The sequence below is a fragment of the Pomacea canaliculata genome, linkage group LG4 (genome assembly GCF_003073045.1).
Source record: "Pomacea canaliculata isolate SZHN2017 linkage group LG4, ASM307304v1, whole genome shotgun sequence".
NCBI lineage: Eukaryota > Metazoa > Mollusca > Gastropoda > Architaenioglossa > Ampullariidae > Pomacea > Pomacea canaliculata.
The window spans coordinates 15713863-15727675 of NC_037593.1; the positions used below are offsets into that span (position 1 = coordinate 15713863).

Here is a 13813-nt window from a genome sequence, read left to right on the forward strand (position 1 = left end):
CAAAACGCACAAAATTACAAAACACACTCTAAAACAAGCACACGCAGGCGCACACACACACACACACAACTACTAAACAACAAAATGTCACAAGTTCACATTAAAACGATGACAAAATCTTTAATTTAAAAATTGTTTAAAAGGAATCACATTTATTTGCCATGGTAAGATGCTTTTCTACATGCATATTGCCAAGCCGCCATTTTTATTTAGTAACATGAGGGCAAAACTTTTTCGCAAGGTTCTGTGTAAAATAGGCAGCTGAGTGTGCGTATCTATATTGTTCAAACTACTTCTGGCTCTTTTGGTAATATTTGTGTCCATAGCTACTTGTTTTATCGGTGATCGACTCGCCTTTGGAGTTGGGACGATTTGACTTTGCAGTCTTGAGATGAAATGGACCTCCGTGGGACGAGTTGACTTTTGGTGTGGGACAAAATGGTGGGGGCGAAATGACTGGCCCCCGCTGAAGCCATAGAAGAGGACGTTGATGTGCAAATTATTTGAGTAATGATAATCTCAATTTAGCATTATACAAGCAAGTGTGTGTTTGTGTGTGTGTGTGTGGAGGGGGATTATGCTTTACTCCAAGCCAGGAACTAAGACTAAATCATGTCAAGGCAGCTAGCCCTGTGAACAGATGACACATTCAGAGAAAGAACAGCGTGCCCGAGACGAGAGCTGAACCTGCTACAAGCAGTCTCTCAGCAAGAACCGAGTTAGCAGTTACAAGCCTCTGCTAGAACTTCTGCTAAAGGCTAAAAGTTGAAGACTGTTAGACTTTTGCCTCGAAGGTCTTTCCATTATGTTATAACGGTGCACAGTGCCACGGCACCACGATATCGGCTCCACACAATCTGAAGACCCTAACCCTTGACCTATCGCACCAAGAGTTTGGCATAATCGGTCACCCATACCCAATATACTGTCGACCACGTGGCTTTGCTACATATGACAGTGTGTGTGTTTGTGTGGAGGCATAATTTCTTCACTGAAGTGTGCACAGAAAGAAGATAAAGACTCGAAGATAAAGAAGATATAAGCTCGCTCTCTCACGCAAGAGCACAGGCACTCTCGTATGTAGGCAAGACTGTATATCTGCAGTTTTTGCTTTGGTCTGCTAAAGAATTACAAACCTTTAAACGCGAGCGCCGACAGACGCAGGTAGTCATCACGTGACCAGGTGAATGCTCACCTGTGTGGCAGGTGAATGTCGAAGGGATTTTTACGCGCGGAAGGGTGGGGGTGGTCAGTAGAAAACACATGATAGTTTTGGAGTAACTTAATTTGTTTTCTTTGAAAACACATTTAATTATATTTTACAAGATGGCGAGTTTTCTCTTTTGTAGCAATCCACTTAACTTGTCTGAATATTTCGCACGCATCGCATGCTCTACTTATGGAAGGTGATGTTTGTTTATTGTGTTACCATGGACAGCTGTCCTAGAGACTGTTAAAAGGCTTGTGAATGATCCGATTAGCCAGAAAGTAGGTGTGAACAAGAAGAGTCCGGGTGTCTGGTCTCCAGCAGTCGTTAAAAACGTAGATTACAAGTCTTTGATTAGGAAGGTAAGTTTGATTTTATTTCAGTTTTTTGAACGTTGACCATAGACGTTTTTCATTAAACAGCAATTCTGTGGATAGAGAATTTTTTTCAAAAGGGAATATTAGTTGTTTATTTTTTACCCAGTTGTTTGTCTTTGTTGTTACTCTGCAGGACAACAGTGGTCTGCAGCATTTTAATATTACATGAAAAGTAAACGTCGTTAATTACTTTGAAATCTTAAATGTCTTTTCAAATATTGCTAATTAAATTTATTACCATTCCTCTTTTCTTTGCTGGTTTCTCTTTTATTCCTACGTTTCATCCCTCCATCCATCGCTCCATCAATCCTTACAACCATAAAGGGGGTCGCTCCATCCGATACCGGGATTGGTCCCTAACATATCTACCTCCCCAAATATCTGTGGACTGCTCGACCTGTCGTTCTGAGAGAACACCCCCGCTGCCGAGCAGAACGAAAAAAAAAATGAAAGAATGAAAGAAGGACAGAGAATTTGAAAAGAGTGTCACCGTACACCTCACTACGTGGGTCCTCTTACTGACACACTGGGAGCTACGAGCCTTTGTTACATTAGATAGAGAGCAATGATAAGGACGAGAATAAATAACACAGCATAATTCATGATCTGCAATACTACTTTATTAATTCTTCTACAACAATTAAATACAATCGTCAGCTGTCCATCCTTGAGTTAAACCTTAGGAGCTCAAAGTATGCTCCAGAGGAGTGTGAGTGAGCTTTCTTATTCTTATTCTTATTCTTATTCTTATTCTTATTCTTATTCTTATTCTTATTCTTATTCTTATTCTTATTCTTATTCTTATTCTTATTCTTATTCTTATTCTTATTCTTATTCTTATTCTTATTCTTATTCTTATTCTTATTCTTATTCTTATTCTTATTCTTAAACCTGCTTTTGTCAACTACGTTTCTTACTTCCCCAGCTGAACTCTCGGCCCTCCACAAGGCGTGTGACTACAAACAGCAAGCCACAAATTTTTTATTTATATTTTCTTCTTCTTGTTAAACTTAACAATTTTCCTTTATCTGTCTTCGCTGCTACGTCGGTGTGGCTTCGTTGGCTCATTCTAGTGAAGCTGGCTTCTTTCATTTTGTAAATGACTTTTTGTTTTCGTTTTACATCACTGCTGCCACCCGTTTGAAACCGTCATGAAAAAAGCGTGTTTGCTCCCAGTTTCCTCCAACTGTGGAGTGGGTACCTGGTTTCATTGAAGTTTGGAGAAGACAAGGCAGCGAGGGACAGGAGATGGGTATCACCCACCCTTACAAAATAACTTGTCCCGATAGGGGCTTTAAGACGCCTTATCCCCTCGACTGTAAAGTCACAAAACACAAAATCTTTCTTCCAAACCATCCTCTCTCTGACCTTTGCTGCACAAACTTCCCATCTCTACTTTTTGAAGCTGTGTTTGTGTGTGTTTGCATGCATACGTTTGTTTAATTTGTATGTAACTAAGAACACATCCGCGTTACTCTGACTTTATGTCCATCAGTCCACAAGCAATCAAAAAGACACGCTTTAATCCCTTAACCTTCAACATCAACATCAACATCATCAACAACATCATCAACAACAATAACAAGAACAACAATAATAACAAACAACAACAACAACAATAGTAGTAGTAGTAGTTAAGGAGTAGTTCACACTTTATGCTGGCAAGTGTAAGTGGAGCAGGTTACCCCACTTCTGTGTGAACTTCACTGATTACCATTTCACGCTAGTACTACCCTACTTTCAGAACCTTGTTTCCACCTACCTGACGTGCCAACACCCAAGCATTCAGTAACTTTCAATCTCTGCACTTGTTCACTCTCAGTACAATAGTATCGACAGTCTAGTGTATCGTTCCCTCTTTTGAGTCCAAGTCTTCTTTAAAAACCTTTTATATTTCATTATTCTTTGGGTCCTACTTAGTTTCATTGAGTCGCTTTCTTATGTTATTTTTGCCATGGGTGTCCCCAGGTGACGTACCAAGCACTACCGCTGATCGCGCGCCAGGTAAGAGGACAAACGACTCAAGGGTTACAGGAATGACACAATGACAGAGAATGACAAAGTTTAATTGCAATAAGAAGAATAGGTTGGGCACCCTCAAATTAATGACAACACACAAGAAATAGGCGCGCAATAACCTGAATCAAGGGAAAAACGCAAGTAAAAGTAAATTAGAAAATCTTGGCCACCCTAAAAATTACTAACACTAGACACAACTCACTGAGTGAATAATCATCCTCATTAACAACAAACAGTCCAATACTGATGACAGAATCCTACTTTTGCCTCAGGACAAGGACCAGCAGCTAACATGGGATTTAAGAAGCCTCACATCGCTGTTGTCTTGGGTCTCGTCGCCTTATTCGTCGCGCTCATATTTCAAATCATCGCCGTGGCAGCTACAGGCTGGTACAAACAAAAATATAGTGAAACCACCTACGGGCTCTGGGGCATTTGTACTTCGGCTACTTGCGCTGACTACACGTCGGTGTCTGGTGCGTAGCTTGTGGCATACACACACATACACACATATATATATATACGAGCGCGACACACATTCACAATCCACTCAAACATGCGCGCGCATACACATATTCTAACTGTACTGTAGAGGTTTGTACATGTTTGTCTTTTAGAGAAGTATTATGATCTTGGCTCTATAGATGCTATATTATCTTTCTTCTATAGCAGTGGTTCTTAACCAGGGTTCGATCGAACCCTAGGGTTTCGGTGAGTCGGTCTCAGGGGTTCGGCGGAGCCTCCGCCACGGAGGTCAAGACACACTGGCAATTCGTGATGACACTAAAGAAGGGTTCGGTGAATGTGCATATGAAACTTGTGGGTTCGGTACCTCAAACAAGGTTAAGAACCACTGTTCTACAGCCTGGTGTATTTTAGTATTTGTTTCAAAAAATATGCGGGCTTTTATTTTACAGACATATGCGATTTTTTGGTGTTGTATAGAGATGTGTAAGCAATTTGTGTTGTAGAGAAGTGAGTATGATTCTACAGAGATATGTGTATGATTTTCACTATATTATAAATATTGTTTATATAATTCTCTTAGTTTTATATAAGTTTGAGCCTTTTTGTTCGTTATAGACCTGTTCTCTTTATTTCATAGAAATATGTGTATGATTCTCTTTTTTTCCCAAGACTTGTTTGTAATTCTCTGTGTCACAGATACAATCAAAGCTACTCGCGCCTTTGCCCTCCTCGGCCTTATTGTCATCATCTTTGCTCTCGCCGCTGGCATCCTCATCATGTTTATTGATAAGAAAGTGATGAATATAATTGCTGGCGGAGTAGCTATCGCTGCAGGTATATATATCAATGTTCATCCGCCTAGATTTAGGTACCTATGTACGTACACATGTATGTCTGTATGTCTTCGGGCAGTCAATACTGTTTAACTATTATATTGAAATACAATACTATGTGACACTGTGACAAAATTTCCTCCCCTAAAAGGGGCCATGGGAGTAAATAGACTTTATTTATTCTTGTTTCTCTGGCTATATTTGTTGAAATTATGTGGCAGGAAAACTGTAGCTAAAAAGTAAGCTGTCCCTCTGGTTCTTATGTAATTACATAGGATATCATCCAGCCGTCCGATGGGCGTCATGCTAGGACAAACAAGTACAGCAGTTAGTACTGCTATCATAGAAAACCCACATGACTGGTTCATTAATACTGTTTATTCATACATTTCAAAATGAAATACTTAGCATTGGAAGCTTATATTCGTCCCCGCGACAACCACAAGATACCATAATTTATATTTTTCTCTCAAGTCCTCCATTTTTCGCGTATACCAAAAAGACGTTGACAAAGAACACTGTTTGACAGTAATGTTACTTCAGTTCTGAACAGATTTTAATTGACTTTTATCTAATAAATATTTTCATCCATTATGTAAATGGACGTCTAGGAGTACAGTACACAATAGATATAAACAGAGATATAAAATAAGTTCTGTACGCTAAATGAAAAAGGTGAAATAGAGACAATTACAACTAACAAATCACTACAACATTATTTGTTTCAGGTGTATTTGTGCTGATCGGTATTGGCATCTTTCTTGGCACCTATCTTCACGATACAATTATTGCGAATACTCTGCAGTACTACCAGCTGTCCTACTGCTTCGCTTTGACAGTTGTCGCCTTTGTCTTATGCATCGCCTCTGGCATCGCCTTCATCCTCCCAAACATCCTTTGAGGACCCTGGATTACGTATCCTACCTCATTCCCTCAAAATCTTAGCAAAGCATATAGCATAGAGCAAATCGAGACATTCATTCTTTGAAAGAATTGAGAGAAGAGATATCCACCTTTTTGTTTTTACTCGGATGTTATTTTCTCGCTGTTGCACAATAAACTTGTTGTCTCACCTTTTTTTGTTTGATTAGATTGGGAATTTCACGAACCGAAATGAATGCGATTTAGTTTGACATCAGTTGAAGTTGTGGCTCCTTCAGAATTTTGCATTTTGTAATAAAGCCGTCCAGTCAGTCCACACCAATCTTTTTCAGTTTAGTTGAGACTAGTTCAATACAGTTAAGTCCTTGGCTGTGTACCCAGTCAGCCCAATCCAGTTAAGACCTGTTCATTCCAGTTCACTTCAGTCCAGTTAGTACCCTCAGCCAAGTCCAGTAAGTCCGATTCAGTAAGTCTAGTCCCGTCAGTCTAGTCCACTCCATTTCAGACTAGTTCAATCCAGTTAAGTCTAGTCGAGTAAGTCAGGTCCAATCCAAAACTTGGTTCACACATAGCTGTTATACCTTGGGTACAACGTCTATAGTTCACACTCTCCACACTTGTCATCTCCCTAACTTTACGAGTGGACGTCTGTGCTGCATACACCCACGGGTAGCCAGAGGTTGAGCACACAAACCAAGGAAACATGGCAAAGGTCCGATAAGACTGACTGAGAAGCGCCTGCACAGTGTGGATAGCAGAAACGATAAAGAATACAAGTTCATAATATATAATCTGCAACACTACTTAATTTTTGTTATTACAACAATTTCATACAACCTTCTACTAGTATACAATCTTGTCCACTAATCAGTTTCGTTAATCAAAAAGCAAAACAATCAACATACCAATTTCTATCATACCCTCCAATAACCAATACTAAGAGTTAAAAATGGTTTATTCACAGTTTACCTATAAACCAGCATGTTAAGACCAAAGTCAGCTCACTACACTAACACAGTCGCCCAGCACCCTCAACCCAGGGCGACGCACTGCGGTAACCAGTGTGGAGTCTTCATGTGTAACCCTGTGCGTAAATGAATAAATACACAAGGGAGGCAACACTGGAACCCTTAGGATTTTTTGATTACTTCCCTTTAAAGGTTGCAAAGTTCAACCAATCAGGTATTTTCTCGTGTTAATCCGCGTGAAAGTTTGTTTACTTGAGCGCCATATTGACATTCGTTGCGGGTTACTCGATTTGACGTGAATTTGTACTCAAACAACCAAAAATGAGAAGAAAAACAGTAGGTAATATTAAAATTCAAAGGTATATTCTTGTAAAATATATGTCTGTTTTGTACTTTTGTATATATATATATTTTTAAAATATTTTTTTGTGATTGTCGAACTTTTGACCTGCATCCTGATTTGTGAGTTCTCCGTCCTATACATGTACATTCTTTCAGTTGATTTTTCTACAACACAACAAAACGTTTTTTTTTTAAGTACACGATGTAAATCTATTTTAAATGATCTGTAAAACGGAGTGTCACAGATAGTTGTTTTTATTGTAGGATATTAAATATAAATTTTAAAAAATACGGTCGAAATTTCATTCGCGGTCAGTCACCGCTGCGCTTAGTTCCCAAGATATCGGATCCACACAATCTGAAGAGCCTAACCTTTGACCTATCGCGCCGAGAGCTCGGCACCTATTTTATATGGTCCAAATATTCTAAATGGTCCAATGCGGCATAATCGGTCACCCATACCCAATATACTGTCGGACACGTGGCTTTGCTACATATGACAGTGTGTGTGTGTGTTTGTATGGAGACATACTTTCTTCACTGAAGTGTGCACAGAAAGAAGATAAATATTTATGAGCTCGCTCTCTCACACAAGCATGCACGCATTCATGCATGTAAACAAGATTGTTTACCTGCAGCTTTTGCTTTGCTCTGCTATAGAATTACAAACCTTTAGACGCGAGCGCCGACACACGCAGGTAGTCATCACGTGACCTTGTGCTTGCTCACCTGTGTGCCAGGTGATTGTCGAAGGTATTTTTGTGCGCGGAAGGGTGGGGTTTGTTCAGGAGAAAAGATATGATAGTTTTGGGGAAATTTAGTTTGTTTTCTTTCAAAACACATTGATTTATATGTTACAAGATGGCGAGTTTTCTCTTCTGGAACAATCAACTCAGCATGTCTGAATATTACCGACGCTTCGCATGCTCTACTTATGGAAGGTGATTTTTTTTTTTTTGATGTGTTACCATAGACAGGTGTCCTTGAGATTGTTAAAAGGCTTGTGAATAATCCGATTAGTCAGAACGAGGGTGTGAACAAGAAGAGTCCGGGTGTCAGGTCTTATCTCCAGCAGTCGTTAAAAACGTAGATTACAAGTCTTTTATAAGGAAGGTAAGTTTGATTTTATTTCATATTTTTGAACGTTGACCATAGACTTTTTTCATTAAACAACAGTTCTGGAGACAGAGAAGTTTTTTTCAAAATGGAAAATTAGTTGTTTTATTTTTTACCCAGTTGTTTACTTACATTGCAAGAAAAAAATATCTGCAGCATTTTAATATTACATGAAAGGTAAACGTTGTTAATTACTGTGAAATCTTAAATGTCTTTTCAAACATTGCTCATTAAATTTATTACCATTCCTCTTTTCTTTGCTGGTGTCTCTTTTATTCCTACGCTACATCCCTCCATCCATCTCTCCATCAATCCTTACAACCATAAAGGGGGTCGCTCATCCGATACCGATATTGGTCCCTTACATATCTGCCTCCCCAAATATCTGTGGACTGCTCGACCTGTCGTTCTGAGAGAACACGCCCCGCTGCCAGAACAGAACGAAAAAAATATTTTAAAAAATGAAAGAATGAAAGAAGGATAGAGAAGGAAAAAAAGAGTGTCACCGTACACCTCACTACGTGGGTCCTCTTACCCGATACATTGGGAGGCACGTGCCTTTGTTACATTAGACTGAGAGCATAGATAAGGACGAGAAGATAGTAGCGAATAAATAACACAACATAATTCATCGTCTACAATACTACTTTATTAATACTTCTAGGATTAGTTACAATTAGTAACAATTAGTTACAAACGGCATATCTATCCTCGAGCTAAACTTTAAGCTCTAAAAGTATACTCCTGAGGAGCGTGAGTACGCGCTTTATGAATTTCGCGTTATTATTATTATTATTATTATTATTATTATTATTATTATTATTATTATTATTATTATTATTATTATTATTATTATTATTATTAAGTCTGCTTTTATGAGCTACATTTCTTACTTCCTCAGCTGAACTCTCGGCCCTACACAAGGGCCGACTACATCTCTGTCTCCACGAAGTGTCGTTTCATCCTAGTGAAGTTGCCTTTGTTTATTAAGTAAACGACTTTTTGTTATCGCTTTACATCACTGCTACCACCCTTGTGAAACCGCCATGAAAAAGCGTGTTTTCCCCCAGTTTCCTCCAGCTGTGGAGTGGGTTCCTGGTGTCATTGAGGGTTGGAGAAGACAAGGCAGCGAGGGACAGGAGATGGGTATCACCCACCCTTACAAAATAACTTGTCCCGATAGTGGGGCTTTAAGACGCCTTATCCCCTCGACTGTAAAGTCACAAAACGGCCGTTTGTTCTTTCCTCCAAACCATCCTCTACTTTTTCTGCACAAACCTCCCGTCTCTCCTTTTTGCAGCTGTTTGTGTGTGTTTGCATGCATACCTTTGTTTAGTTTGTAACTAAGAACACATCCGCCTAACTCTGACTTTTTGTTCAACAACAACAAACATTAAGGAGTAGCTCACACTTTCAGCTTTCAAATGTAAGGGGAGCAGGTTACCCCACTTCTCTGGGAACTGCATTGATTACCTTTTCGCACTAGTGCCACCCTGTTTTGAAGACCTTGTTTCCTCCCACCTGACTTGCCAACACCCAACCAGTCAGGTAACCTTCAAGCGCTGAACTGAACTTCCCTCTCAGTACAGCAGCATTGACAGTCTAGTGTGTCGTTTTGAGTCCAGGTCTTAAAGATCCTTTTATATTTCATTACTCTTTGGGTCCTAACTAGTCATCATCAACAACAACAATAACAACAACAAACAGTCCATTGCTGATGACAGAATCCTACTTTTGCCTCAGGACAAGGACCAACAGCTAACATGGGATTTAAGAAGCCTCACATCGTTGTTGTCTTTGGTCTCGTCGCCTTAGTCGTCGCGCTCATATGTCAAATCATCGCCGTGGCGGCTACAGGCTGGTACACAGTAAAAAACACTGATGACACCTACGGGCTCTGGGGCATTTGTACTCAGGGTGTTTGCTTGGACTACATGTGGGCGGATGGTTCGTAGCTTGTGGCGTGCACACACATACACATAAAAAAATATATACTCGCGCGCGGACACACATTCACAATCCTCACAAACATGCGCGCGCATACACATATATTTACTGTACTGTAGAGATTTGTACATGTTTGTCTTTTAGAGAAGTATTATGATCTTTGCTCTATAGATGCTTCAATATCTTTCTCCTATACTCTTGTGTATTTTAGTGTTTGTTTCACAAATATGCGGGCTTTTATTTTAGAGACATGCGATTTTTTGTTGTATAGAGATGTGTAAACAATTTGTGTTGTAGAAAAGTGAGTATGATTCTATAGAGATATGTGTATGATTTTGACTATGTTATGAATACTGTTTATATAATTTTCTTAGTTTTATATAAATGTGAGTCATTTTGTTCTTCATAGACCTTTTCTCGTTATTCCATACACATACGTGTATAATTCTCTTTTTTTCCATAAGATGTGTTTTTAATTTTCTGTGGAAAGATACAATAAAAGCAACTCGAGCCTTCGCCCTCCTCGGCATTTTTTTCATCATCTTTTCTCTCACTGCTGGCATCCTCATCATGTTTATTGAGAAGTATGTGATGAACCTAATTGCTGGCGGGGTAGCCATCGCTGCAGGTATATATATATAATGTTTATCTGCCTAGATTTAGGTACCTATGTATGTACATAAACATGTATGTCTGTGTGTATTCAGGAAGTCAATACTATTTAACTAATATATTAAAATGCAATACTATTTCACATTGTTACAAAAGTTCAACCCCTAAAATGGGCCATGGGGGTAAAATAACTTTCCTTATTCTTGTTCTCTGGCTACATTTGTTGAAATTATGTGGCATGAAGTGTCCATAAATGCAGCTAAAAGTATAACTGCTTATTTGGTTCTTCTGTAATTACATTGTTAGTGTGACATCCAGCCGTCCGATGGGAGTCATGTTAGGACAAACAAGTACAGCAGTTAGTACTGCTATCAAAGAAAACCCACAGCACTGGTTCATTAATACTGTTTATTTATACATTTCAAAATGAAATTTTTATCAGCGGATTATGGCATTGGAAGCATATTTAACGAAGAATCTTTCTTCGTCCACACGACAACCATCAGATACCATAATTTATATTTTTCTCTCAAGTCCTCCATTTTTCGCGTATGCCAAAAAGACGTTGACGAAGAACACTGTTTGACAGTAATGTTACTTCAGTTCTGAACAAACAGACTTTATTTTGTTGGATTATCTTTTTCCTATTAAATATTGTCATCCATTATGCAAATGAACGTCTAGGATACAATAGATATAAACAAAGATATAAATGTAGGCTTAATGAAAAAGGTGATATAGAGACAATTACAACTAACAAATTATTGCAAAATTATTTGTTTCAGGTGTATTTGTGGTGGTCGGTATTGCCATCTTTCTTGGCTACCATCTTCACGATAAAATTACTGCGGATACTCTGCACTACTTCCAGCTGTCCTACTGCTTCGCTCTTTCAATTGTCGCCTTTGTCTTGTGCCTCGCCTCTGGCATCGCCTTCTTCCTCGCAACATCCTTTGAGGACCCTGGATCCTACCTCATTCCTTCAAAATTCTAGCAAAGCATACAGCATACATTCAATCGAGACATTCATCCTTTCATTCCTTTGAAAGAATTGAAAGAAGCCTTTGTCTTGTGCATCGCTTCTGGCATCGCTTTCATCCTCGCAAGATCCTTTGAGGACCCTGGATTACGTATCCTACCTCATTCTCTCAAAATCCTGGCAAAGCATATAGCATAGAGCAAATCCAGACATTCATCCCTTGAAAGAATTGAAAGAAGAGATATTCACCTTTTTTTTTTTTTTTTTACTGGGATGTTACTTTCTCGCTGTTGCACAATAATCTTGTTGTCTCGCCACATTTTCTTGTTTTATTAGATTGGGAATTTCAAGGACTGAAACGAATGCGATTTGGTTTGACATCAGTTGAAGTTGTGGCTCCTTCAGAATTATGCATTTCGTAATAAAGGTCTTTGAAAATCCGGTGTACATCTGTGTGCGTTTATGTCTGAGAACATTTTCCCATCTGTAACATCAGTATGAAGCAGCTGCTTATGTCAAACACCAGACGGAGTGAGTATCGCTGATATCACACAGAGTTCTGTTAATATCCTCGAGCTACCTTGATTGAATGTAATAATCTAAATGGTGTGCATATATTTTTTTAGTGCTGACATCTCCAGGAGGAAGAGTATAAAACAGTGGAGCCCAACCTTTTCTCTCCCGAGGGCCACACTGGACACGATGTAAAATCTGGAGGGTTAGAATAAGGAGGATATGCCAGAAGCAGGATGTTAAATATGAAATTGTGTTGTGCTCGTTAAAACTAGCGTGCCAGTTGAGGCACCTTCGTGGTATATGGCATGCGGTTGGTGGACCCCTGGTCTAGTCCCATTCAGTCCTGTCCAGTCCAATGCACTAAGTCCAATCTAGTTCAGTCTAGTTCAGACTAGCTCAATCCATCTCAGTCCAGTTAAGACCAGTTTAGTCCAATCGAGTTGAGTCCAGTTTAGTCTAATTCAGTTCCGCTCCGTCCTGTCCAATCTAGCTCCGTGAAGATTAGACCAGATCTGTCCAGTTTCGTCCAGGCAGTAAACTCAGTCCAGTCAGTCTTGTTCCAATTGTGCTCAACATTTTGTCGTCCGAGGGCCGCACTGGACATGATATAAAATCACTCGGACTAGAACAGCGATTTTGACAGAATCTTGATGTTAAAAAAAAGAAATTATATTGTGTCTTGTTAAAAGAGCGGGCCGGTACGGATGTAGCCCGTAGTTTGGGCATCACTGATACAAAAGGTCTAGTGTGGTGCAGCTTATTTGTCTCCGGTTTCTCTTTGTTTATCTTGCTTATTTAGTTCGACATGAGGTTCTTGGAGACGCCTTTCTTATCACATATTCATTATTGAAGAGTTTAGCTGAAACTCTATTTGGAACTATTTGTCTGCTAAACTCATTTCACACTCTCCATACTTGTCAGCTTCTACAATCTAATTTTAGGAGTGGACGTCTGTGCTGCATACACCCAGAGGTCCGATGTGACTGACTGAGAAGCGCATGCAGCCTTAAACTTAAACTTAGAAGTACTGGGCAAAGTCGACACACAGAATATCAAAAATACTCTCCATAAAAGGAAACATTCAAGATTCTTACGATATTCTTCAATCTCTTGGTAGGAAGCAATACTTTCTTTTTTTGAAACTGCAGACAACGACACATTTACACGTGTAAACATTCACAAAAGTCTGCGCTGTTATGACTGGTAATGGTCTCATCGACACGGAGACAGACGGACAGACTGGGGATATCGAGAAAAAGACTAAGCTGCGAGAGAAACACAGAAACGCACACACACACACACGCACAGACACAAGGTATCTCAAGTACCTGTGTGATTGCGATATCTGTGCTTGTACTTGCTTCATGCACCTATAAACAAAGACAAGTGACAGCGTGCAACCTAGTAACTCAGATGTCGGGATCCCGGCTGTTGCTCCTACGTGACTAACACCCTTTCATATACATCCAGGAGACCAGGATAAGATAGTTCAAATAGAGGAAAGCATGAGATACGGGTATATCCACCCTCTATCCTAGCAGCCCTGT

The 13813-nt window shown here is 39.5% G+C and overlaps 2 protein-coding genes across 3 annotated transcripts; both read left to right on the top strand.

Annotated features, from left to right (window-relative positions):
- The first annotated feature begins 1323 nt into the window (after nucleotides 1–1323).
- On the top strand, nucleotides 1324–5971 carry LOC112562542 (epithelial membrane protein 1-like). 2 transcript variants are annotated; one of them, XM_025235832.1, is made up of 5 exons: nucleotides 1324–1569; nucleotides 3553–3588; nucleotides 3876–4079; nucleotides 4768–4905; nucleotides 5633–5971. In XM_025235832.1, exons 3-5 carry the CDS (start codon nucleotides 3896–3898, stop codon nucleotides 5803–5805), a joined length of 495 nt encoding a protein of 164 aa, XP_025091617.1. In that variant the 5' UTR covers nucleotides 1324–1569; nucleotides 3553–3588; nucleotides 3876–3895; the 3' UTR covers nucleotides 5806–5971. The 2 variants fall into 2 exon arrangements, with proteins under 2 accessions (XP_025091617.1, XP_025091616.1); XM_025235831.1 differs by lacking the exon at nucleotides 3553–3588 and having other exon boundaries at nucleotides 1339–1569.
- Nucleotides 5972–7811: 1840 nt separating this feature from the next.
- On the top strand, nucleotides 7812–12414 carry LOC112562540 (epithelial membrane protein 1-like). Its single transcript, XM_025235829.1, has 5 exons — nucleotides 7812–7836; nucleotides 7958–8037; nucleotides 9956–10159; nucleotides 10650–10787; nucleotides 11557–12414. The coding sequence occupies exons 2-5, from the start codon at nucleotides 8031–8033 to the stop codon at nucleotides 11763–11765; spliced, it is 558 nt and encodes a 185-aa protein (XP_025091614.1). The 5' UTR covers nucleotides 7812–7836; nucleotides 7958–8030; the 3' UTR covers nucleotides 11766–12414.
- Nucleotides 12415–13813: the final 1399 nt, after the last annotated feature.

Bases quoted from the DNA above. Each gene is read 5' to 3' on its own strand.
- LOC112562542 (XM_025235832.1), top strand. From the start codon at position 3,896: ATGGGATTTAAGAAGCCTCACATCGCTGTTGTCTTGGGTCTCGTCGCC. The intron at 4,080-4,767 runs GTGCGTAGCTTG...TCTGTGTCACAG, and splicing joins TGACTACACGTCGGTGTCTG to ATACAATCAAAGCTACTCGC. The intron at 4,906-5,632 runs GTATATATATCA...TATTTGTTTCAG, and splicing joins CGGAGTAGCTATCGCTGCAG to GTGTATTTGTGCTGATCGGT.
- LOC112562540 (XM_025235829.1), top strand. The intron at 10,160-10,649 runs GTTCGTAGCTTG...TTCTGTGGAAAG, and splicing joins GGACTACATGTGGGCGGATG to ATACAATAAAAGCAACTCGA. The intron at 10,788-11,556 runs GTATATATATAT...TATTTGTTTCAG, and splicing joins CGGGGTAGCCATCGCTGCAG to GTGTATTTGTGGTGGTCGGT.